The sequence below is a fragment of the Tympanuchus pallidicinctus genome, unplaced genomic scaffold, assembly GCF_026119805.1.
Source record: "Tympanuchus pallidicinctus isolate F22 unplaced genomic scaffold, pur_lepc_1.0 scaffold1, whole genome shotgun sequence".
Lineage (NCBI taxonomy): Eukaryota > Metazoa > Chordata > Aves > Galliformes > Phasianidae > Tympanuchus > Tympanuchus pallidicinctus.
The window spans coordinates 18,916,885-18,941,600 of NW_026294618.1; the positions used below are offsets into that span (position 1 = coordinate 18,916,885).

The 24,716-nt window shown below is 39.5% G+C and overlaps 2 protein-coding genes across 3 annotated transcripts in view; one reads left to right on the top strand and one right to left on the bottom strand.

The window, feature by feature from the left end:
* Positions 1-115: 115 nt before the first annotated feature.
* On the bottom strand, positions 116-21,554 carry ACP1 (acid phosphatase 1). Of its 2 annotated transcripts, none has more exons than XM_052697934.1 (6): positions 21,417-21,554; positions 8,659-8,732; positions 8,265-8,378; positions 4,235-4,296; positions 1,881-1,986; positions 116-1,028 (listed from the first exon to the last, which is right to left on the bottom strand). In XM_052697934.1, the coding sequence occupies exons 1-6, from the start codon at positions 21,457-21,459 to the stop codon at positions 951-953; spliced, it is 477 nt and encodes a 158-aa protein (XP_052553894.1). In that variant the 5' UTR covers positions 21,460-21,554; the 3' UTR covers positions 116-950. The 2 variants fall into 2 exon arrangements, with proteins under 2 accessions (XP_052553894.1, XP_052553889.1); XM_052697929.1 differs by lacking the exon at positions 8,265-8,378 and adding an exon at positions 8,434-8,547.
* A 113-nt stretch (positions 21,555-21,667) lies between these two features.
* Positions 21,668-24,716, top strand: part of SH3YL1 (SH3 and SYLF domain containing 1) — a 42,503-nt gene continuing 39,454 nt past the window's right edge. The window contains exon 1 of the mRNA XM_052697690.1: positions 21,668-21,800. Coding sequence (XP_052553650.1) covers position 21,800 — 1 coding nt within the window. The 5' untranslated portion in view covers positions 21,668-21,799. The remainder of the gene's footprint in view (positions 21,801-24,716) is intronic.

Consider the following 24,716-nt stretch of genomic DNA (forward strand, 5'->3'; position numbering starts at 1 on the left):
ATTATATTACACGCAGACTGTCTTCCAGTTGAACTATATTCTTAAAGAACATTTTTGACATGCTATCCATTCTCCTGAGTAAATATAAAAATATCATCTGCCACTCATATAGGAATACGGAATATTTGAATATTTTACTTCTGATATAAAATATACAGTTCACATTTAGACTTTTAAACTGAACTGTTCTATTGTGAAAGCAAGTGCTGTATTACTTTATGTACAGCAGTGTGCTACAAATTGGCCCCAAGACCAAAGGATAATGAAGTCTTAGTACCATCATCAGTGACCATCTCCGAACTGATTTCATTTTAATGAGCATAAAAATCTATCAGCACAAAATGATTTTTTCTTTGATAAATGGAGATTTAAACCTAAATAACAAACCATTTTCACAGGATCCTGATAACAAGTTCTGCTTGCTTGAACTTTGAAATAGTGCTAAGAACAACGCCTGTTTTGGGAAGGTAGTTTCCTTAGTTCACCAGACTCAATATAACAAGCTTCTTTCTGAAAACTGTCTAATGATATTGGGATGACAAGCCTACATTAACATACATGAACTATTATTTCACATACACCTGCAGAAAGTTGGCTTCAACTAACTCACTAATGGCACAATGAGATAACATCTTGTTGACTGTACAGCACATAAAGAAGCAAGACTTTTTTTTTTCAGTGCTTCTGAGAAAGCACTGTAAGAGTTTACAGATTAAATTTATTATTAACAAGTACTTTATTATTACATTGATATGTGAGAAAATGGTTCATCTACAATATCTGTTTTTCCAATGAGATGACAAAATCTACAATAAAAAATTAAACTGAAAAAGTTGTGAATTGTTCTTATAAGGAAGCACAGTTTTACAATTTAAATACATCAATCAAGAAAAGCTTACATATTTCAGGAGAAGCTAATTATTTTCTTTTAGAAATAGAATGATTAAACATTAATGAGGCTTCTCCAAAAATGCTTTACAGCATCTAACACACTGCTCGTAAACAGTTTCAAAGTCCTTTTCATTCCCCTAGAAAAAAAAGAAAAAGAAGAAAAAGAAGGTAAGAATAGTAATATTGGCTCATTTTGCAAATGTTTTTTCTACTGTCAATAATGGCAAATAAAACAACAAAAACAGTACAAAGATACGGTGACAAATTTAATGTATTTCCTCCCTAATTTTAACTAACAGATTTTGTACCCAGCAGTCCTGGATGAACTTTGATTCACCATCGGTTTTCTTATTTGGTGTTGGTTTTTTCATTCAATTTACAAGCCTTTTGGGGGTGTTTCTTTTCCTTTTTTTTTTTTTTTTTTAAACATTCACATTATCCTGTCATGTTATTTCACTATTTAAGAAAGCACTGTGTGGAAACAAACATTCTGTTTTGAATCTACCTCCTATAATCTATTTGACGTTCTCCATTTCTGATATAACGTATAGCAATTCCTGATATTTCCCTGTGATACTAATGTTTTATAGAACCTCACCATATCCTCATCCACTTCTCTTTCCTAAACTGAAGAATGCTAATTTAAGTGATTGCTCTTAGCTGACAGTACTCAAATCCTTTGACCGTTTCCTTGTCTTTGTCTCTATTTTTGTGACTACATTCTTTTTGCATGGAAAATGACACAGAGGATTTCACTGAATATTCAAAATACAGGTGTATTATGAACTTAAATTACTTAAGTAATAATAAATAGAATGAATAAAGACACGTTTTCATTTCCTACTCCGATAATTTATATTGTATATTATCAGATAGATATACACTATACGTATGTACCTCTCACATGTTACATAAGAACTGTGGAATCTGGCAAGATTATGTACTGTATATATACAGGTTTTCATTAAGCGACCAAAATAATTTCTTACGTAGTATGGATCTTCAATAATAAGTTGTTTCTGTGGATCGTATGACCCAAGCAGTTCAATTTTGGCCTTGCAGTCTTTAACCTGGTTGCTTTTCCTTTTCAGATCTCTTGGGGAAGAAAAAAAATACACATTACATATTACAAAAAAAAAAATATATTACAGACAACAAAACAAAACAAACTCCCATCAATTTCTTCAGAATTTTTCAGCATCAGTATTAGATGCTCATGATAGTTTCTAGAGAACACAGACAAACAATAAGTTTCTGGACTCACTCAATTCTGTGAGCTCTGGTGCTCCTTTTCTCATGTGTTGTTACCTGTTTTGTTTTTTAACTGACTGTCAATGGCACACGTAAACTTATTCCAGACTATTAAAAAAGCCAGAACAAAGAGTTTTGGCAGAACTTTGAGACAGCAAATTTACCTTCGTCCTCAGATCATTCACTAAGTATTTTCAATGTCCATCTTTAACTTGAATTAAACAGAAATAATGATGACTATCTACTTTTTTTTTTCTTTTTTTTTCCAGATTTATGAGCTCATGGGCTACAAAACAGCATTTAAATGGGCATGTTGCGGCATCTCTCAGTTATGCCTCTAGCTCATGTGAAGTTCTTCCACATTCAGTTTGCAGAGAATAGTAGATTCTTTAGATCTGTCTTGACTTTGACATATTGCAATATTTTAGCAATTGCCCTATCTTCTACAATGCCTCCCTCTGGTGAGGCATACTGGTTTGGAAACAATATTTTCTTTGTCAACTTGCAAATAGCCATCCAGTATCCCAAATGCAGTTAAAATGTACCTTTAAACACCCTTAGATTAAAAGCTGAGTATTACTGGAATATGTTCAGTATTTTATAATATTAGACCTTTCCATACCAAACCAGAATTCAACTTGTCCAATGCTTACAAAGCTTATAGTGGTTTGCGACTGGTTGTAAGTAGCAGTTTTAAGAAACTAATTTCTAATGAATTATAATTAATGAAGGAGTTAATTTCACATAGTCAAGAAAGACAAAATAGCAGTGAGAACACAATATCATTTCAAGCAAAGAGAGAAGCGTTGACTTTTTTATCAACTAAGAAATTTGTGCCTTAGAGATTTAGAAAAAAAATCTTTTTTAAAACTAACAAAAAGTAGCCCTATGAATGCTGGAAATATTTCAGAGAACTATGTTTGTTTGAAGACTGTCATCCTAAGCGTCCATATGATTATGATGAAGTCCAACCACTTGCTTCAAGGCTTCTAGCATACCAGCTAATGAACAGGAAGGGGCCATCTGGTTCCAATACTACAGAAAAGTGACTTCCCAAATTCTTTTCTGATATGACAGACTGATATGACATTAGTACTTGGAACCAGCTGCAAACAAGCATTCCTAAGACAGCAGTTGAACTGAGTGCACATTCAAGACGCAACTTACAAGTGTGGCCATAGCAAAGCCCTTAATTCTGCTATAGCTGTGATGTTTCTACTACTCTGCAGTTAATAAACAAACGAAAACTTACTTTGGTACTAACAGTTTAAGAATTTGCATGAAACTGTAGATAAGCTAGTCATCTCTTTACCTGACATAAGTGTTATGTATGAATAAAAGTTGTAACAGCAGTCACCTAAAACACTCTAGAAAATTCAACAAATGATACTTCAGATAAGAGATGCTGGTCCTAAAAGTCTTCATATGTTAATAATAATAACAATAGTAAATAAAACCCTGTTATGCTACATGTTACTGTCTTTAAAAACACTGTAAGACCTCCAAGTTATTAAAGCTCACCCTTAATCATATCTACGTAATAAGCAGAAATTTTTCTAATCATATCCAACCTATTATACTAAGCAATTATTTCACTAAGTCTTTCTTAAGCTCAAACCATCTCATAGATACACAATTAAAAACATGGAAAGCAGAAGCGAGGAAGATTTCCCCAGCTAATGACTAGTATTATTTCCATTTTAAAAAAGGACATGTGTGGGAAGCGACACATTTAATTCTTTCCAAGTTTTCAAAAGATCTTTCAGATCCTACACAATCAGAAAACCAGATCACTTCGGTCTAAAAACAGTATTTCCTCATTTGTAGCTGTACAGGCATCAGCCGCACTTGTGTAACACATACTGAGTTTCCTTTTCCTTAATTTAGAGTAGCACATACCACACAAATAAAACATGGAACTCTAACTCATTAAACATGAAAGAAGTGGAGAATCCTTCTATCATTTACACATGTACACACAAACAAAAATGCTGAGACGAGCAATGAAATGCAACTTCTGTCTTCAAAGCGACCCACAAGCTAGCACTAGAGCAATCCATATGAATTTGTTCTAAATTTCTTCATACGTTACCTTAGATTGCTTTCATCCATACAAAGTATATAATCAAAGGTCTGGAAATCATCTTTAGTAACCTAGAATTAAAAACATGTACTTTAGCCCACAATCATTGCTTGATTACCAAAAAAAAACAAAAAAAAAAAAAAGAAAGGGAGAAGGAAAGGGAGAAGGAAAGGGAGAAGGAAAGGGAGAAGGAAAGGGAGAAGGAAAGGGACAAGGAAAGGGACAAGGAAAGGGACAGGGAAAGGGACAAGGAAAGGGACAAGGAAAGGGACAAGGAAAGGGACAAGGAAAGGGACAAGGAAAGGGACAAGGAAAGGGACAAGGAAAGGGACAAGGAAAGGGACAAGGAAAGGGACAAGGAAAGGGACAAGGAAAGGGACAAGGAAAGGGACAAGGAAAGGGACAAGGAAAGGGACAAGGAAAGGGACAAGGAAAGGGACAAGGAAAGGGACAAGGAAAGGGACAAGGAAAGGGACAAGGAAAGGGACAAGGAAAGGGACAAGGAAAGGGACAAGGAAAGGGACAAGGAAAGGGAGGGGACTGTTTTCATGTTTTCTAGTTCTAGTTTCTTAAAAAAAAAAAAAAAAAAAAGGTGGAAAGAAAAACCTGCTCATCTTCTGATTCTTTGATAATCAGAATAAATCAAATAAAACCTATAGTGAGTTCATATTAAATATAAAAGATGAAATTGGTGGCTGGCAACCCTGCCCACAGTAGGGGGGCTGGAACTAGATAATCTTTGAGGTCCCTTCCAACTTAAACCATCCTGCGATTAAATTTGAAAGGCTTCTTCTGCTCTGTCTAACAGGTGTCTTTGGGAATGATGCCCTAGAAAAAAGAGTAAGTAAGAGAAGAGGTGGAAACCAGAGTTCTAACCTCCAAAAATGTACAGCAGAAAAAACACTTTCATAACAGAAAGTAACAAAAAACTTATAGGAATTATCACTAGATTAAGACCATAAAGGAACCATTTCACATAGTGTGAGGGGGATGTAAGAGGGGAAAACTTTTGATAATAAAGAGTTAATGATGAAAACTAATGCAGACTTGTTTATTTTCACTGTAAAAATATTTGCTGTATTCATGCAGTGCCTTTGACCTACAAAAATATTTTTACAGTGGAAATAGCTCTGTTTTCCTGGCAACTCTACCAGAACCTCTATAAGCTTCTCCTGCTTGCTCCTAAGAACTAAACACTGCAAAAATAAGTAGGCATAGATTTCTTTGTTGTGCAGACAGAGAAAACTTAAAAAAACAAAGTGGAAACAAAAAAATGCACCTGCCACATTTCCCACAACCTCTCTGTACGTTGACAATATGACAGTTATTACCTTATGAACCAGCATTAACACAAATCTAAATGCACCCCTAAACACAGGATTACTGGTTAGGCTGTATTCGAGTAGATATCAGATATTACGAAAACTACCATTTCAGGGGAAGAATCTAAAGGACATAAAAATGAATGTGCATTCTGAGGAATAATAAAGAGTTCAAGCAGTCAGCTACACAGAAAAGAGGAATTTTACATTAAAAAAAAGTATATAACCATTATTAAAGACCATCAACAGGGAAACACATAATCATTCCAATTTCTGTTAAGCATTTGCCTTAATTTACAGCAGGGTAGTAATCTCCTTTACTCTATCTAAACCAAGGAGATGCAGCAGTCCTCAAATTTATCCCATTCTGAAGCAATGTTTAATGCAACTTTCCTCTAATCTCAATTTCACATTTAAGGCAAATGCTCGATATGAGTCATACTGAAATCAATTTTGGCCTCAGCACGAACAGAAGTTAAACTGATTAATGCATTTCTGTTCTGTGCATGAAGGCTTAGAGACTTTCAATGCGTGCATAAACATACAGCAAGCTACCAAAAACTAAGACATTAACAAACATTTTTATCTTGACATATATTTTTTTAATGTATTTTATACATATATTTACTCTTCCATTTAAAATTCGCTTGAACAGTCACTGTATATGATTGCAGGATGCAACCAAGTTAACATTCTATCTTCTGAATATTGATTCTTGTAGCACATATGTGAGTTCAGTATAGAAGATGATAATCATAATGATTATCATAATTATGCACAGGAATTGCTTTCCACTGGGTAACAGAAATGAAGAAGATAGCTCCATCAGGTCATCATCTTATGACAGTATTTATAAGACAATGGAAGAAAAATCCCTCCTTTCTATTTCTGCAGCTCCTGGATTAAACCATTCTCAATCTGCTCTGAAGCTACAAAATCATACAGAATCTCTATCCTCGAGTTTGTCCCTACTAGAGAACAAATACACTTCTGCTTCTACTAGCCTGATCATTCTGCAAAGTCATACTGCTCAGTCCCACTCTGGAGGTACTATGAGACCATGTTAGGTCCACCTGTTTTTGCAGCACCTGATACTGTGTTTCAGTATCAGTAGAGACCATTTGACAAAAGTTTGAAAAAATACTGGAATTAGATAGTTAACATCAGTACAACGTGAACAGCTACGTGCAGTTCAAGAACTTCTTTCACTTAAAATAAAATCAAGCTGCTTGTGCTGGGATGATTTTATGTTTTCATCCTATTATTCTTTCAATTTATTGTCTCATTCTTTTTAATTCCCTCTCCCTATGCATTTTAACATTTTAGACTCTTCTCCTTCTACTGAAATCTTTTCATTAGCCAAATGTACGTATTATCAATTATTTTCACTAAGGTGCTTTCATTCTCTCTCAGCTGTTTCAAGGAAAATGACCAGATGCTTTTGGACACTCTGCTTTAGCTTAACTATCCAATTCTCAAGTTTCCAAGGCTCATCTTTAAAAAAAAAACAAACAAGTTATGCGACAGTGACTGAAATAGTCAGTAATTAGCCTGAGTACCATTTAGCTTGCATAATGACAAATAATGCTGTTTGTAAGCACTGATAAACAGCAAATGCAGAACCACCAGAGGATCACAACAACAGACTTTTCCTAGTAATTTTTTTTAATAGTAAAGCCTTAAATATCTGGAGCTGTACTGTGCTCAGTCCTGTTTGCATTGTTATGTAATAGAGATTAGCATCAGGAAAGGTCAGCAGAAAGCAATGGACTAATTGAGGGATTTTTAAAAAAAAAAAAAAGTTAAAACAACATGCAGTTTTTGAAAGTGAAGAAAGTAAATATGACCTTACATAGTCTGGTAAAATTCTGCAGGGATCAGAAACAAAAGACAATGACAAAACTACTTTATCTTTTCATCAGAAGAATCAGTGGCATAATCTCAAGCTAACTAAAGGTCAAGCCCATGAGGAATACCCCACATTCAGAGAGTAGTTAACTGAAGTAAGTTATGTGCATTTATTTTAGTGTCTGAATGATTTACATAGATGCAGACATTTATTTCTGATCCCTCCAGAATCATAGTGGAAATAAACTCTTTTTTTTTTGTTAGGTTTTTTTTTGTTGAAAACTGAGATGAACTTTTATCAAAGTTAAGGATTTCACTAAGAAACCTGTCTCTGACTTAAGAATGTTTCAAGGGTATGTTTAGGTATGTTTATCTCTGCAGATATCACCAACAATATTATTTATTAATCTTGGGTCTGAGTGCCTTAGTCCTGATTCGGGACTCTATGGTTTTTAATTCAAGAACAGAATCTTTTTGTGATGGGAAACAGGTACGCTACATCTTTTTGGGCTTGCTAAACAAAAATGTAACTCCTTGCAGAAAAAAAGCATCACAGATTACTAGATTAAGTCCATTTTAAAAGAGTATTCAACAAATGTTTTGAAAAATGTCCCAAATACTAAACACCTGTAGGTAGGAATTTCAACAGAGGAAGCGTTCCAATGCTTCCCAGTTATACTTCCAATCAAACTTAATAACATGAAATTAATTGGAAGATTTAGGTACCTTTAGAGTTCTTTGAAAAACTGCATACAGCATTTATTATTTGATGCTTATCTATGCACTGGTCAAATTACTTCTGTGAATATAATGGTTAGGGCTAAACACAGCATGGGTATGAACAAGAAAGAAAATATACTCTCTTCTACCTGTCGTGCTTTATGTGCTGTCTCAATGCCATGATTTCTTAGACAGCTTAAAGCCCTTGTATCTGGGGAGCGCCCCACGTTCCAGTCTGAAACAGCAGCACTGTCTGTCATCCACTGCAAGAACAAAACAAATACATACACACATTTAAAGAAAATTAAAGTACAGTACCTGCCTGGCAATATGATTCATGGTAATGCCATGCTTCTTCATGCAAGTCTGTCCTCGATAGTCAGGAGGGTTTCCTATTTCATAGGTAGATGTCGCTGCACTGTCTATCCTCCACTACAGAAAAACAAATTTATGTTTTTATGTTTCCTTTCTCACTTCTTACATTTGTACTAACTGGATAGAATACAGTTGTTTCATGGACAGGAACAGAAATAAACAGCTTACCTTATTTTCAACTTTCTCATCAGTTACAAGTTTTCTAAAAACTGCTTCAGCTATTGGAGAGCGGCATATGTTTCCTACAGAAATAGGAGATCAAAGTTAAAAACAATTTCAGTAATTGTGTGGACTTGCCAGCACAGCTCAGATGAAAGATTTTTGTTTATTCGGATAGAATGTGGATTGCTTATTACAACCCAGAAGATTCTGCAAAAGTGGAAACACAATATCCACCTGTGTCCTGAAATGCATATTATTCACTGAGAATGTACACTTTGCTAAAATAAGTAGGAAGGCAACTCCTCCCATACAAAGGCTCTCTGATCAGAAAAGATCACGAAAAATTACAAATGTTAAATGGGAGCAAATATTCTTCCCACATGCTAGTAAATTTCAGCTAATGCTTTACTCTATAAATATTTGCCTCAAGTATTTACATTATTACCTACCTATTAACAGAAAACTTTTGGACAATTCCAAAACACAAATGCCACTACTATGGAACTAACATAGAGAAAAGGCTGAACAATGTTCATGCATCCTGATCACTGAAGGGAAGTAAGTGCATGCCAAAATGAACCCTTACCAAGAATAGCTTCCAAATACTAACAGCACACCAACTCGCCAACTTCAAAAGAGAACTCAATTACACAGAAGTGAATCACAGAACTGTAGGGGTTGGAAGAGACCTCCAAAAATCATCGAGTTCAACTCCTCTGCCAAAGCAGGCCCCTACAGCAGGCTGCACAGGTTGGTGCCCAGGGAGGTCTTGAACGTCTCCAGAGAGGGGGACTCCACAACCCCCCTGGGCAGCGTATTCCTGTGCTCCGTCACCCTCACAGTGAAGAAGTTCTTTTGCCGTATTGGTGCAGAATTTCCTATGCTTCAGTTTATGGCCATTTCCCCTTGTCCTGTTCCCACAGACCACTGAAAAAAGGTTTGCCATGTCCCTTTGCCTCTCACACTTAAGATATTTACAAATATTAATAAGATCCCTATGTTTATGAACATTCAGGAAAAGTATTCCAGATGTTTGTGGGTTTTGGGGTCCAAAATATGAAAGATTAGTAATGAAAAGTAACTGACAGCAAAGCTGAAGTACCATCAATCAGCCAACAGTCAAGGCTGTTTACTGTATAAATGTAATGAGTCTTGCCTTCAAACAGCCTCAGACTACACTAGCCACTTGATCTGACCTTATTTTCAGCAAGATCTATTTCAACAGAGAAATAGTACCCAATTAAAAACTAGAAATAATAGGTCTGTAGTATTTCTCCTTCACTGCTAAGCCTGTATATAACATGCACTTAAATCTTCTGGACCTGAATGCAAAAATACATTCTCTTTGGGGAAAAAACAAATACCTCAACAGCAAATAAATAAATCTACTGAACTGTCACTCAAACTGTCAGCATCTTTTCATCCCACATCTATTCTCCTTTCACATGAGAAACGAGACATTTATAGGTGACACATTATCCACATGCATAATAAGCCATACAAACCTCCACTTTCCACCAAACAGAATGTATGACTTAATTCACCTCTGATTTTTGAGAAGTATAAGATACCACAAATGGTAGAAGTCAATTCTACATCTTTAAAAAGAAAAATAAATCACCAAGATCACCATTCTGCTACAAATGAAATTCTTTCCAGATTTCAAACAGTAATGAAATGCCCACAAACAGAACTACAGTGCTGGCAGCACGACATTCACAGATCAAGTACTTAGTAAAATATCAAACTGGAGATTTCACTACTGAAGAGGAAGAAGCTGCTATGGTCTGAGCATTTAATAAGTTGCTGTCAATCATGCCAACCACTAAAAAAAAACAAGTGGGAAACGAGCCACTTAGGTATGAGTTTCAGAGAACATCAAATCACTAATTGGGCAAGAGCAACTGGCTAATCAATGGGAAAACAGCTGTGCTGAAACATAAAATGAATTTTGATAGCAGCAGATCTTTTTCCAGGGGAAAACATACAATTTCTTTTACTTGAAACTAGTTTACCCAAAGAAACTAAAAAATAGGTCTTGAAAGAATAAATAAAAGAGAAAAAATATTTTTATTCATGAGACAAGATAATATTTATTATAAAAGATGTTAAAGAACGTAGTAAGTTAAAAATTACTTTTTTAATTCAATGAATTAAATAGTATCATTTTAATAGGAAACAGAATGTGTAACATACATCATAAGTAAGAAAAGAACCTTCAAAGCCAGTGAGTCCAGTCCTCTGATATCACAGGCATTTACAGCATCATTTCTCTTATTAAATCATCAGGCTCTCTTTCAAAAGCATTTCCTATCTTCGAGGATACTCCAGAAACTCATTTTTTGTGAGTAACCAGAAACATTCAAATTCCCACTTAGTATTTATCCATGGAAGTCAATGCTTATCTGATCTTGGTTAACATCATCCTGTAACTTAAAAATCTTCCCTTCCTTCAACAGATACAGAACACTTGTCAAGCACAGTTACGCTAAACTAAACAAACAAAGCTTCTGGTTTCCTCAAGAAATGAATTTAGCCTTACCTAATGACTAGAGTTAAGCCAATTTATTTAAATTCAATAAATTTGAATTTTGAATTCCTGAATACTCACAAATAAAACCAACGAATATATTCCAGGAAAAATTTTACAAAAAAAAGTTCCAAAATTTTTACATAGCTCTTTTGAAAATAACCTAAGATGACTTCCTATCACCATTTATGGCTCCTTCATGAGTATCAAATTTATGATCACAATCTCATACTTCCAACTTGCCCCTCTTTTTTCTCTTTCTTCAAACTACCTTTAAGTCTTGTTTCTGAACTTAAATTCTGTTTCCATTACACCAGCTGTTAAGGCTGTTTACCTCTTGTATTATTCTCTGTGTGAATGACACTACACAACTCTGAATGAACATTGAACTTCATTACTACGCTTAATACTTTATTAATAATAATTAACATAACATTACTAGTCCTAATTAATTAACTAGCTAACTAACTTCAATTGCACAATCACTAGTGGAACCTTTTGTTGAACACCTTCATAGTCACGCTTTCTCACTCATTTTCTAGAAATAAGAGATCTACTTATGGTTATCAAAACCAGTGTTGGGTATGAGTTCTTATTCCAGATCACGCATTAATCTTTGATTTACTCTCCAACAGAAATATAAGTGTCATTTATCTCAACATGAAAGACAACTTGATTGCCTTTCAGCTCATCTCTACATACTGCTGATCTTGTCATCCACTCAGTCTTCCAATCTGTTTTGTATTTTCATTGTTCCTTATTCAGTTCTCTAACTCTTTCACACTCTTTGTCTTCCCAAATGACAACAGATGCTCCTCTCTTCTGTTAGAAACAGCAGAGGGAATAACAAAAGAGAAAGTTTTACTAGCTTTTATTCTCTCACATCTAAGAATGTGCTTTCAACTCCCTGCATGGTCAGTTCACCTAAGTCACTATCATACTGCTTCCTACTGTAATTTGCATCATTCAGTAACTTACCACCTGTCCCCCTCATCAGCAAGCATCTAAAATTTAACTACTCTCTGCCACTACGTACTCAAATTTCTGTCTGAATTTCATGGTTCCCTGTGCCTTATTTGTGCTCACATCTACCTGAAGACACTTTGCGTTCAATTGGATATGTAAATATACAGCTACCCTGTCACATTCCATATGTGGGGAGAGGAGAGTTACTAAGACTGGCAAAAACTCCTCAGTATGGATTAAGGTGAAATAACAGTCAAGAACCATAAGTAAACTTTCATGGGAGATTTCTATGGAACAGTTACTCGGCAGTGGCCTGCTCACAATTACATCTGACTAAGCTGTGCAGTTTTCTGGGCCTGCCATTAGAAACAAAAATCCACACGCCGTATTATAAGATTGGTATTTATGAGCCATCTTCCTCTCCCCATGAGTCCAAAAGATTTCAGCAGCAACGCCATATGCAACCTGGGGCTGGGTCCGCCAAATCAGTCTTTTGCCTGCATTACCTGGAAAAGCTCAAAACCAGTCTGTTCAGTGATTTCCTTCGTTTTCTGATGGGCCTCAGCTATGGTAGAGGTGGCATTGTGAATGGTGATACAACATTCCCTGTCTGTTAAATTCAACACTCCACATACACCATGCTCCTGTAATAGCATGTCTAAGGCTAACTGGTTTTGCAAAGTCACCTTTGATACTTGTCGAACCTGTAAATTAAGCTCTCCAGATGCGCGTTCAGTCCAATTCCTCAGTATGTGAGCCTGCCAAGTTAAATTTTCTGGAACATCTGGTGCCGTTCAATAACTTCACTTGGTGCAAAGGATGCCTCTAGCTGCACTGACCTTTTGTACCCATGCATAATAATCAGGAACACAGACCCCTATAATACATTCCTGAGCATGTGTAGGACTGTTTAGGCTACTTGGTATGATTGATGGGGTGTGTGGTGCCTGGCCTGCTAACAATTTGTATACACCAGTTTGCATCCCAGTATAAATTATATTAGTGTTCAAAATATCCACCCTCATGAGGAGAACCCCACCATGGCACAATGGTGCAAGGAACAGAAGTGGTATTTTCCTGTATTATGGTCAAGTTAACTATCAGTGATGGATAACGCGTTTGATTCTACAAATGATTCCAAGTACAATTGCTTGGGATTTGATACAAGGCTCTTTCACGCTTTACTCAGGTCTTGTTTATCACCCACAGCTGCCCTTCCTTCTGATCAAGAAAAGGGGACTTAACCACTCCCCATGTAGTGTTTCCCTACGTTAAGATTATCCAGTTCTTTTGTTAATATCCCCCCAAAATCTACCCAATTCAGAGTGAATTTAATACCTTCAAACATGGAATCAGAGAGAGCAACACATATCCCTTGATTTGTGTAATTCCAGATACGCATAAATCCTTGTATCAATTCCAAAGCTAGGCTGGGAGGTTCCCCCTCCTATAGCAATCCTATTATTCCAATGCTAACTGAGAAAAAGCAAATTTTCCAATCCATTTTTCCCTAGTAAACTACAAAAAAAAGCCAAATAAAATTAAGCTAACGATAACGATCCATTCCATGACAGAAAATGTAAGTCCTACGACAGGTTTCTAATAACCTGAAAGATATGTAATATATTAAAAGCAAATGGTTTAAAAGATTGAACATGCCTTCAGGTAAGGACCCAATGGTCCTTCTCATGTCCACCAGTGGCCACTCAAGCATAAAGATTATGGGGAGCTCTTACGGTCAGAGGTACTTGTCCTACCGTTGACATATCCATTAGGATGGGCTGTCCTGGGTAGTGTGGAATGACTTCACAATATAATGTTTTCCTTTCCCAGGATGCAGGGATGGGGTTTTAGGGCGGAATGCAATGAGGCACAGGCAGCCATTAATTCCACAATGGCTGTAACCTTTGTTACTGTGTTGGTCACCTGCTGCACCCACATAGGCTCAAGGGATCTTAAAACCAGTTTCAAGAAGCCACTGATACATTCAATAATACCACTGTGTATGCCTGGAGATAGCATGGAGTACAGAAAATTCACTGGATCCCTTCATCCTGTGCCCACTCTCGAACCACTACAGCAGTGAGGATCCTTCTGTTATCCAACTGAATGGACTTAGGTTTAGGCAAATAGCTAAATCACAATTTCAAAATACTAGTAAGCCTTGAGCATTCAGTAACTCTTTCTTATTTTTCATCATGTTCAAAGGGAACACATTGTTCCTTCCCTCCATCAGATACCCAAAAACTTTACTTCTGAAGATAGAAGTAGTACTTTCTGTTGGAATTTGAAGTACTACTTCAGTTTGGGCACCTGAGCAATATATCATCCATACTCGTATACTCAGATTCCCTCTTTTGTGAGTAATTTGTGCAAGTTTTTGCGATAATGCATTGTGAGCCGTGCTTGGCAAATGGCAATAGCCCTGAAGGAAGACATGTAAAAGTAAACTGCATCTTCCCAGGTGAAGGCAAGATGGTCTCTATCTACTTCCCATACGTGGAACAAAAAACGCACACATTTCACACCAATGGTTGCTAGAAGCTGATGAGCTTGCTCCTGTATGGTTACAACCAGTTCGGCTATGCTAAGTACCATGGCAGTTAAGGGGCCTGCATTAGCATTCAGCCTGCATTAATCAATGGCCAGTCTCTATTTCCCATTACATTTAAGGACCAGCCATACCAGGGAACTGTAAGCAGCGTGCACTGAGACAATTACTTCCTTTTCCTTTAATTCTGGTATCATTGGGATGACTTCCTTATGCTTTCAGAGGAAGGGGGTATGGTTGTACATTCACTATCTTAGAGGAGAGCAATTTGGGTGCATTTTGGAGCAGTTGCACAGATGCTGTGGAGAGATCAAATATCCACTGCTTTCCTTCCATTCTAACCACACACACCCCAGGATGTTTGTCAGCAAAGCTCCTAATATCATAATAGTATCAGTTGCGGTTTCATCTCCAGGCAACCAGCACTTAACCTGAGCAGTCAACTGAGGTTCAGAATTCACAAATACATCTGTTTTTTAAGAGCAACTACGCCATTGCAGTTAGCGACATCAATCCTAAATGCTAATACTTGATAATCCCTGCCCACTAGAAACGTTAACTGGGGTTTTAAGGGGACCAAGGGGGAAAGTAATCAGCAAGTCTCCCTCATCACTTTCCATGAGGCTCTATAAGCGAATTGTGAATTCAACAGCTGATCCCCAGCTCACTCACTGGGGACAGCAGACATAGTTTCCCATCCTAAGATAAGTCCTTTTCACATGCAGTAGGTGTCTCAAAGCCAGTTACTGTTACATCATTTAGTCAGGGCTCCTTCCACTTCCCACAAGGGGTTCTGCTCACTGCTAGGGTCCACTGTTGTTTACCTTGCAATACTCAGATAAGACTTTCTAATGCTGCTGTATATGGACATCCATGAAATCTTGAGGGACTCCTTTCTCCATTCTTTCAGCCCATAATATACTACTCCTTGCACCCAGAGGTGCAGGGAAGGGAACAATTTTCCTGCTGTTCTACTCTTCTGACGGCAAGTTTAGACCTAGTAACTCCACCCCTAAGACCCACTCTCCCACCATAATTTATTAACTCTTAGGGTATTTCTTCACATGTCATAGGTTCTCCTCGTTGGGCCCCACCTCCCTCCTCACTGAGCAAACGCATCCCACAAATGGTCTTGTAACTATATTGCATATAATTTCAAATAATCAGGTAGACCTCAATTCAGGGGAGTCATTCCATTGGGATTAACAACTGATAACGTCTGGGAAGGCTGCTGACACACTGAACATCCATCATGCATTAACTGAACACAAGCTGCCTTCTGCAAACTTCTGGTCAAAGTTCATAGTTATAGTTGATCAATACACGCTGGATCCCTCTTTCTAAGCGGTCCAGGCCTCCTGCCCAATAGGCAACTCATTGAGTTGATGACCACAGCTCTGCTGGGTCACCAGTAGTTAAGGAAATTCCAGGTCCCAAGCCTCATCCTCTGCTAGTAAAACTCAATCACTACTGGTCAGTGACACCCTCCACGTCAGTTTCAAGCTAGTGAATTTTTTCCCAGGTTTTCAAAATTCCAGTCACTGTGAATGGCGCCATTCAGGTAATAACTTCCAGGGGTCTCCAACTCTGGCCATTATCAGTAGTCTCCATTTTAATTAATGGCCTCATCACTGCTTCTGCATTCTCAGGATAAAATATCTCCCAACTCATTTTAAACTACTTAATTGGCATACAGGTTTTGAATCCAGCCTCCGTTTGTCAGCTGATTTATCAACGCTTGAAAATTTTTGTTCACTATCTGGAACAGAATCAAGGTCTGTCCTACCTGGAGCTCCTTGTCATCTCCCTTCCTCTAATTTGGACTGAAAAATTTAATCAGTCCAATGTGTATGACAGAGCCACAGGGAGTTGCTGAGTGGTATTAAGTGGTATTACATTCAGCGATTAGTTTGCTCTGCTGGGTTTTTATTTGTTCTTGCAAGGATTTAACATTTTATCAGGTATGTCCCCTTCCAGGCCTTCACTGATGCTGCTCCCAGCGCAGCATACACTATGGCTTTTCCTTTTCCTGGTCTCACTCTTCATTCTTTCACATGTGCTGTAATCCTATGTGCCACAGCATTTGGATCATGTCTAATAATATCACAGAATCATATCATAAAGCCATAGAATGGCCTGGGTTGAAAAGGACCACAATGATCATCTAGTTTGAATCCCTCTGCTACATGCAGAGTCACCAACCACCAGACCAGGCTGCCCACAGCCACATCCAGCCTGACCTTGAATATAAATATGAGCCCATGCTATTCCTACGGAGGTGAGGCAAACGTTATATTACTTAAATTTTTCAAAAACAGGGAGCAGTTAAGCACCACCATTTCCTGGTCAGTCACAGCTTGCCACTGCCTGTACCTTTCCCAGCTTATAGCTGAGAGGCCAATTCCCAGCTCTCTTCACTCACACCTACTGGGCAGAGTGTTTGTGCTAAGTGATACCTTTCAACACTGAGGGGATCCTGTCCGCGACACCAATTAATATATCACGTCCCACCTGTGGGGAGGGAAGACTGACTAAGATTTGTAAATCTGCCCAGGATGGATTAAGGTGAAATAGCACTCAAGGTCCATGCATAAACATCAAGTAGAATGGGAGGTTTCTACAGAACAGTTATCTTGCAGACACTGGCCTTCTCACAGCTACATCTGCCTAAGCTCTGTGGTTGTACGGGAAAACAAAGTAAGCCTTGTCTCAATTAACAACTTCAAAAGAAAAGAGAGAAAGAGAGAGAGATATCACCAGTCTTGGATCCAGGATCGGATCAGTCAAAGGGGTTGTTTGGGGATGAGAGAGTTCATCCCATGAGCCCCTCCTTGCTCCAGTTCCAGGACTGGTTAAGACACCAGGCAAATCAAAGTGACACCAGGCCCCTCCCTATGACTTGAGCATTTCTGGACTCTTCAGCTTCAGAAGTGGTTGAGATACCACTTACGTTAAGTGACTAATATTAGTTTCTTCCCTGTGGCTCAACTGTCTCTTGGGACAGTCACTTAGGACTCATCCCTTACATGCCTGAATGACTTGACTGCCACACATTCCCCTTACTACCAAAACACAGTAGGATTTCTGTCAGAAGTTGAATACCAGCATACAATTGAACAAGTCTAAGTAGAACTCAATTTTAGCTTAGGATACCTGAAAGATGTTTATAGGAGTGCTAGGTCTCAAAGTCCCTAGACAAAAATGGTTTAGCCAGTTTAATCAAGGTCAATAATAATATCACTTGCCAGGATTCATGGTAATCAGGCCATCAGCTAACTAACTGAATGTTCACACTTTAAACATCTTTCCTTGTAGGAAGATTAATTATTCTCAGTTATCACCTACAGGGTCATTATACCTTTCTCAGCAAACTTAAAGCTTCCCATTCTCTTTTTCTCCAAAAATATCTTTAGTTCTTGTTGTCAGATTGCCCCTGTTGTTGTCAGAACCCTTGTTCTGGCAGCTGTTTATGATGAATATGTGACAGAATCACACAATCACCAAGGTTGGAAAAGACCTACAAGATCATCCAGTCCAACCATCCACCTATCACCAACAGTTCTCACTAAACCATGTCCCTCAACAGAATGTCCGAACATTCCTTGAACACCTCCAGGGTCAGAGACTCCACCACCTCCCTGGGCAGCCCATTCCAGTGCCTGACCACTCTTTCAGAGAAGTAGTATTTCCTAACTTCCAGCCTAAATCTCCCCTGGTGCAGCTTGAAGCCATTCCCTCTAGTCCTATCACCAGTTACACAAGAGAAGAGGGCAACCCTCAGCTCACTACAGCTTCCCTTCAGGAAGTTATAGAGAGCAATGAGGTCTCCCCTGAGCCTCCTCTTCTCCAGAACGAACATTCCTAGCTCCCTCAGCCGCTCCTCATAAGCCCTGTGCTCCAGACCCCTCACCAGCTTTGTTGCCCTTCTTTGAACCCATTCCAGGGCCTCAAAGTCTTTCTTGCAGCGAGGGGCCCAAACCTGGACACAGCACTCGAGGTGCAGCTTCACCAGAACTGAGCACAGGGGGACAATCACTGCCCTGCTCCTGCTGGCAACACTGTTTCTGATGCAAGTCAGGATGCCACTGGCCTTCTTGGCCACCCGGGCACACTGCTGGCTCATGTTCAGCTGAGCATCAATCAATACCTAAGGGCCATTTCCTCTACACAGTCTTACAGCCACTCTGACCCCAAGCCTGTGCAAGAGGCTGTCGTAGCCAAAGTGGCATTTGGTCTTGTTAAACCTCATCCCATTGGCTTCAGCCCAGCTATCCAGCCTGTCCAGATCCCTCTATAGGGCCTCGCTACCCCCAGGCAGATCAACACTTCCAGCCAACTTGGTGTCACTTCAATGTTTTACCAAAGCTATTGCTTTCCTATTGGCCACATTTAAAAGCAAATACTGTGGGTTGTGAAAACTGAACCAGAAAGCTCAACTCACTCTAACTATAGCATAGTTTTCTCATAGCCAATACATTCACTGTCATTTTATAATAGATTTTATGCAATCTCTGATGGCAATATTCACACTCTGTAACTCTCAACAAACATAACTTCTCGAGAATGCTACCAAAATCACTTTGTTTAACCGTTTATACAGCAACTGTTCTTCCACACACAGAGATCAGTAAGCCAGCTCCTGGTCTAAGATGTCCATACAGCCTTTTACGTTACAGTGGACAAGACAGGAAAGAGGCTTACTTACATAACATAGCATCATTCTAAATTCATTTCTAGAGCTCAGGCATTAATTAGGTACGTTGCATAAGTGTAAAAACAGTAAAGTGATTTCTGGTTCAACTCCAATTTAAATCATTTCTTTGCCTTAAATGAATGAAAAAATATTTCCTGGTGCCTTTTCATATACTGTAATTAAATATGCTCTTGGATGCTCAGTTTATTTCTTAGTGATAAGGAACTCCTATGATTAATGTAATTATCTACATTAACTAGATTATATTTTATTGTGTAATGAATAGCTGCTTATCTCATTACAAAAAAAAGTCCCAACACAGTAAACAGATACCTCAGTAACAGGCTTCTTTCAAAATAATGCAAAAAGAAAGTGCGTTTCTTCATGAAGGCACGATCTTTTGGGGATCAGTTCTCCCTGAATGTGGGAGAATATCTGAACTAATATGCTTCATTAAAAAGCAAAGAACACTACAAGTAAATGCAGTTCCAGATACCTATTTAGTAGTGCTTTTTTCAGTACCAACAATAGTTATTCTAATCAAAAGTCAGAGGAAAAAAAATCTATTAAGATGTGAGTATCAGTTTCCAAGAATAATTAAAAAATATGAAACAAACTTACAGTGGAAGAAGGTACGGATTTCTTTCAAATCTTAACATACACTTGACCAGAAAAAAGAAGTGCTTTTCATGTTTAGTAGCTCTTGCATCACATGCCATGTACAATTAGGCTTTTTTTTGTTTGTTTTTTAATAACCTGGGAGCATAGAAGAGGAAATTCAAAGATATTTACATTTATTTTAAAAAAATAGTGTCAGAAGCATCAGTCCTTTGTGATTTGTTCATCCTTCCCTCAAATTCAATATCATAGTTCAATCCACATCTAAACTACCTTTCATTAAAAACAGTTTCTCAGCTAGATTAGGAACCTGATACAGTGCAAATCACCATCATGGATGTAAAGACCCATACGTGCATATAAATTGTTTTGTGATGGATACCATTGCCTCCACAGCATACCATTTGGAGAGAAGAATGCACATTAGATGTTTTTACACAGAGATGTTTGTCCAGACCACACACTCCCAAACATACAGCAACTGATCATTTCTTATCTAAAGAACTTCTTCCCCAGGTTATTATTATGGTTGGTTTTACTATAAGGGAAATACTAGAACATATTTCACAAAACTATACTCTTCTTTTGCTATTCGACTCATCTCATGTTCTCTTATTAAAACAGATAAACAGTTTAAAAATATTTAATCAACCAGTGGTTTTGTAACAAAACTGTCAAAACATCAAGGACTAATAGGGATCACCTCTCTCCACGTTAGACTAAAACAACCAGGAAACAGACAACGTTAAAACCGCATGAGTGAGGCACACAGCTTGCCATCCCATCAGAGAGTAGAAGCTTTGAGAATACACCCAACAGAGCACGGCCATGCAGTCAGGTCAGCTATCAGCTGGTTGCGGGGGAGCTTTGGGAAAGCAACCAAACCCTTTCTGATCCCTTCACACTTGTGTTTTCCTATCTTCTCAAGAGGCTCATGTATGATGTATGATTCTCATGTATTCATTTATTTAGTTTAAAAGCCTTTTGCCTTCACTGCTTCACGTGGGCCGCTCCCCAGATGACGGCCAGGACCGCACCGCACAACGTGCCTTCCGCCCTCCCCCGGGCTGCTGCTCTTAGCCGTGCTGCCCACAGCACCACGGACGCTTACACTCCGCTGACTCAGCGCACTCTCAGTCCCCACATCAACTTCACGCTTACCAACACCGCGTTTCACCCGTTATTCCCTACCGACGGCCCCGATCTACACAGCGGCAGCGTTGTGCCGCGGCAAGAAGCGGACGGCACCCGCTCCCTCCGCCCGGCTCCCAGCCCGCTTCAGCGACCGCTGCAGAGCCAGGCCGGGTGAGACACGCGGCTCAGGCCCGGAGCACCCCGCACTCCACCGGCTCCCCGGGCCGCCTCGCCGCACTGCTGCTGCACCCGCGGCCCGGCCCGGCGCTCACCCAGGCACACGAAGAGCACAGACTTCGCTTCCCCCGCCGCCATCTTCGCTCGGGCACGACCGCGCGACGCGGGCCTGGCGCGCAGCCGCACCGCCTGGCTTTACGGCCGTAGGCGGCCGCGGGTTTTGCCTGTTTTGAGAAAAGACAGTCGAGGCGGAAAAAATATATATGAAATAAATCATTTTTATTTTTTTTAAGGAAACCCTGAAAAAAACTACACGGCACGAATACGCGCGCTGGGAGGCGGGCGGGCGAGCGGGCGATCGCTGCGGGCAGGCGGTGGAGGGCCGTCTCAGCCCCGCCCGCCTCACCTGCCGCAGGTGTGCCGCTCGGCGGGGCCGCCCCAGCGCTGAGCAGAGCGGGGCGAGGCCGGGGCCGGCAGCAGTGAGTATCCGCGGGATGGGCGCTGCACCGAACCCTCGTGCCGGGCAGCGAGCCCCCGGGCCGGTTGGAGGGTCGGGGAGTGCCGGGCGGCACCAAGGGCTGCGGCCGTTCGTTGGGTGCTGAGAAGTTTGGGGTTTTTTGCGATTAGAGTGGTGAGGGACTGGAGCGGGCTGCCCTGAGCGGTGCTGCGTGCCCCGGCCCTGCAGACACCCAGGTCAGGCTGGGTGGGACTGTGAGCACCTGATCTGGCTGTAGGTGTCCCTGTTCTTTGCAGGGGCGTTGGACTGGATGGCCTTGAAGGGCCCTTCCAACTCAAACGATTCTGTGATCCCAGATCAGTTATTGCGTTTCCCACGCACCCAGCACCATGTAGGTGTGAAGAATGCTCAGCGTTGGAGCCAGACGGGGCTGTGACACCGCCTGATTATGGGCGCAGCCTCCTGAGACTGCAGGGCGAGTCTAGCTCTGTGTCCTGCTCACATGTGGTTCTGCCATGTAGCATACGCCAAGCAGCACCTTCTGCCTTTATTTCTGCGTTCTTAAAGTGTCCTGAAGTCTCGAATCAGAAATAGTTTTCTGCCTCCTACCTGTGTACTTGTATTGGTTGGGGGAAAGCTGGGATTGTGCATGGAAGTGAGCACTTTGGAGCTGATGGTCTTTGCAGATCCCCTCTGTCTGAACTGTTCCAAAAGGTTTGAGCTATTAGAGAAGTCTCTGGGGAGTCAGAACCACAGCCTTTCAATATATAAAGGGGGGCTGTAAGAAAGAAGGGGACAGGCTCTTTGGCAGATTCTGTTGGGATAGGACAAGAAAAATTGGTTTCAAACTGAAAAAGAGAGATTTATACTGGGTATAAGGAAAAAGTTTTTTACAGTAGGTGTGGTGAGGCACTGGAGGAGTTTGCCCAGTGAGGTGGTGGATGCCCTGTCTCTGGAGACACCCATAGTCAGGCTGGATGGGACTCTGAACAACCTGATGTGGGTGTTGGTGTCCCTGTTCACTGCAGGGGAGTTGGACTAGATGACCTTTATTGGGTCCCTTCCAATGTGAACTATGATTCTATGCTTATAGGGAACAAAGATATATGCAGGAAGGAGAAATGAGAGACAGGATGATCATACGATCATGGAATGGCCTGGGTTGAAAAGGACACAATAATCATATAGTTTCAACCTCCCTGCTATGTGCTAGACCAGGCTGCCCAGAGCCACAACTGTATGATGTCCAGTTTGACTGATAAAAGTGCTTTCTGTAGGAAATATCTGGAATATATATTTTGTTAAGGTACCCAAATATATATTTTTTTTTCTCCTGGGTTACTACAGTAGCATATGAGGCAGCTGTGCAGTGCACAAGGTGAGGGGAGGTGGGGGGCAGCTGTAGGCTACCAGGTGCTTGTTCCCTCTGTTCTGCTGTCCCTGGTGAGATGGTAAATAGGACGGCATTTGGAATTTTGTTCTTAAAAGCTTTCTTAAAACTTTGTCTGAGTTAAACCTTTGTTGTGTAAAGGTTAATGTACTTTCTTAGAACCTTAGATTGCCTTGAAGTTTATTCTTAGTTAATTAAAATAGAGTTAGCAAAACAAAACTGCTATTCAGTTTGGGCTTTTCCTCTCTAGCATAGCATGCTAAGCCTTGTATTTAACGTGAAGGGAGACAGGCAGAACTGAATTCTTAGCTCTGCTTTAGCTTTGGTTATGCTACTTATCTCGCTTGGTGGGCAGCGCCCAACCCCTCTGGTACTGACTGTTGACACATCAAACGTATTACAATAAGTGTGTTTGAAAAACTTGCAAACAGGGCTTCAGTTAGGTGGTTTACTAAGGCTTGGCTGGCATGGTGAATAGGTGCAGTGATGTTTTGCGCAAAAGCCTGCCATTCTTGTTGCACAAATTCTTAGAAGAGTTCACTTTTTAGTCTTGGAGAACCCTCAAGGTAGCTACCTTTGGTGCTTGTTGTAGAGTATTCCACTGTCTCAATATTCTTGAAAATACAGATTTTTTACTGTCTTGGTATAAACTATTGTTTCTTTACCATCTGAAAGTGAGTCTGTTCTTGTCTTTGGCTGTTTTAACTTCATTTGAGGATAGTAGAATTGTTCCATATGTGTGTGACTGACATTTAACACTTTAGATGGAACATAATTCTTTTTCTGGCTTTTTCCAATGCCTGATCCTTCCGGATATCCTAAACTGAAAAGCTTGGTGTTGACTTGGTGTTGTAGTGCTCATACAATGTCTCCAACTTTAGTGGCTAAAATCGATGATAGTTAATGATGCTAAGTTTGAGTGAGTATAATGTGTTCAGTGACACTAAAAAGGATGGGTTTTCTACTGTTGATGGATACTTTATTAGCCTAACATCAATCCTAAACTATTATACTGAGACATACCACTATGGACAGAGGTGATTTATAGAAGATGATAATTTATACAAACTCTGTACTATATACATACTGTGCATTTTCTTTCTATTCCAATTGTATGTATGTCTGGATAGCATTGTCTCATATTTCACATCTAAGCATTTACTCTGCTAAAACCATGTCGTGGAACATAAACTCTCCTAGCAGCATAGCTTTCTCCTGCTCCTGAGATGAGAAATAGGTCTCATTCTTTGTTGTTTTTAAATATCCTGACAAACCTAATTAGCAGCTGTCACGCTGATTTTTGTTTTGTTTTGTTTTTCCTTTCATTTTCCCCCTTGTATTTTCTGTTTGCCTTGAAACATTAAATCTATTTTGTTTTTAAAATGCTGGGTCAAGATCATCACACATATCCAAACTACAAAATTGAAGTAGCATACTGTAATTGGTTATCTTTGTTCCAATTTCCCATTTTTAGGAACACACTGAATACCACTTAGCAACTTAGAGAGCTTTTGTATTGATTATGTTTACTAGAAATAACCTTTTCAA

Bases quoted from the DNA above. Each gene is read 5' to 3' on its own strand.
- ACP1 (XM_052697934.1), bottom strand. From the start codon at position 21,459: ATGGCGGCGGGGGAAGCGAAGTCTGTGCTCTTCGTGTGCCTGG. The intron at 8,733-21,416 runs GTGAGCGCCGGG...CTATTTCTGTAG, and splicing joins TGTGCTCTTCGTGTGCCTGG to GAAACATATGCCGCTCTCCA. The intron at 1,987-4,234 runs GTAACGTATGAA...TTCTTCCCCAAG, and splicing joins ATGGATGAAAGCAATCTAAG to AGATCTGAAAAGGAAAAGCA.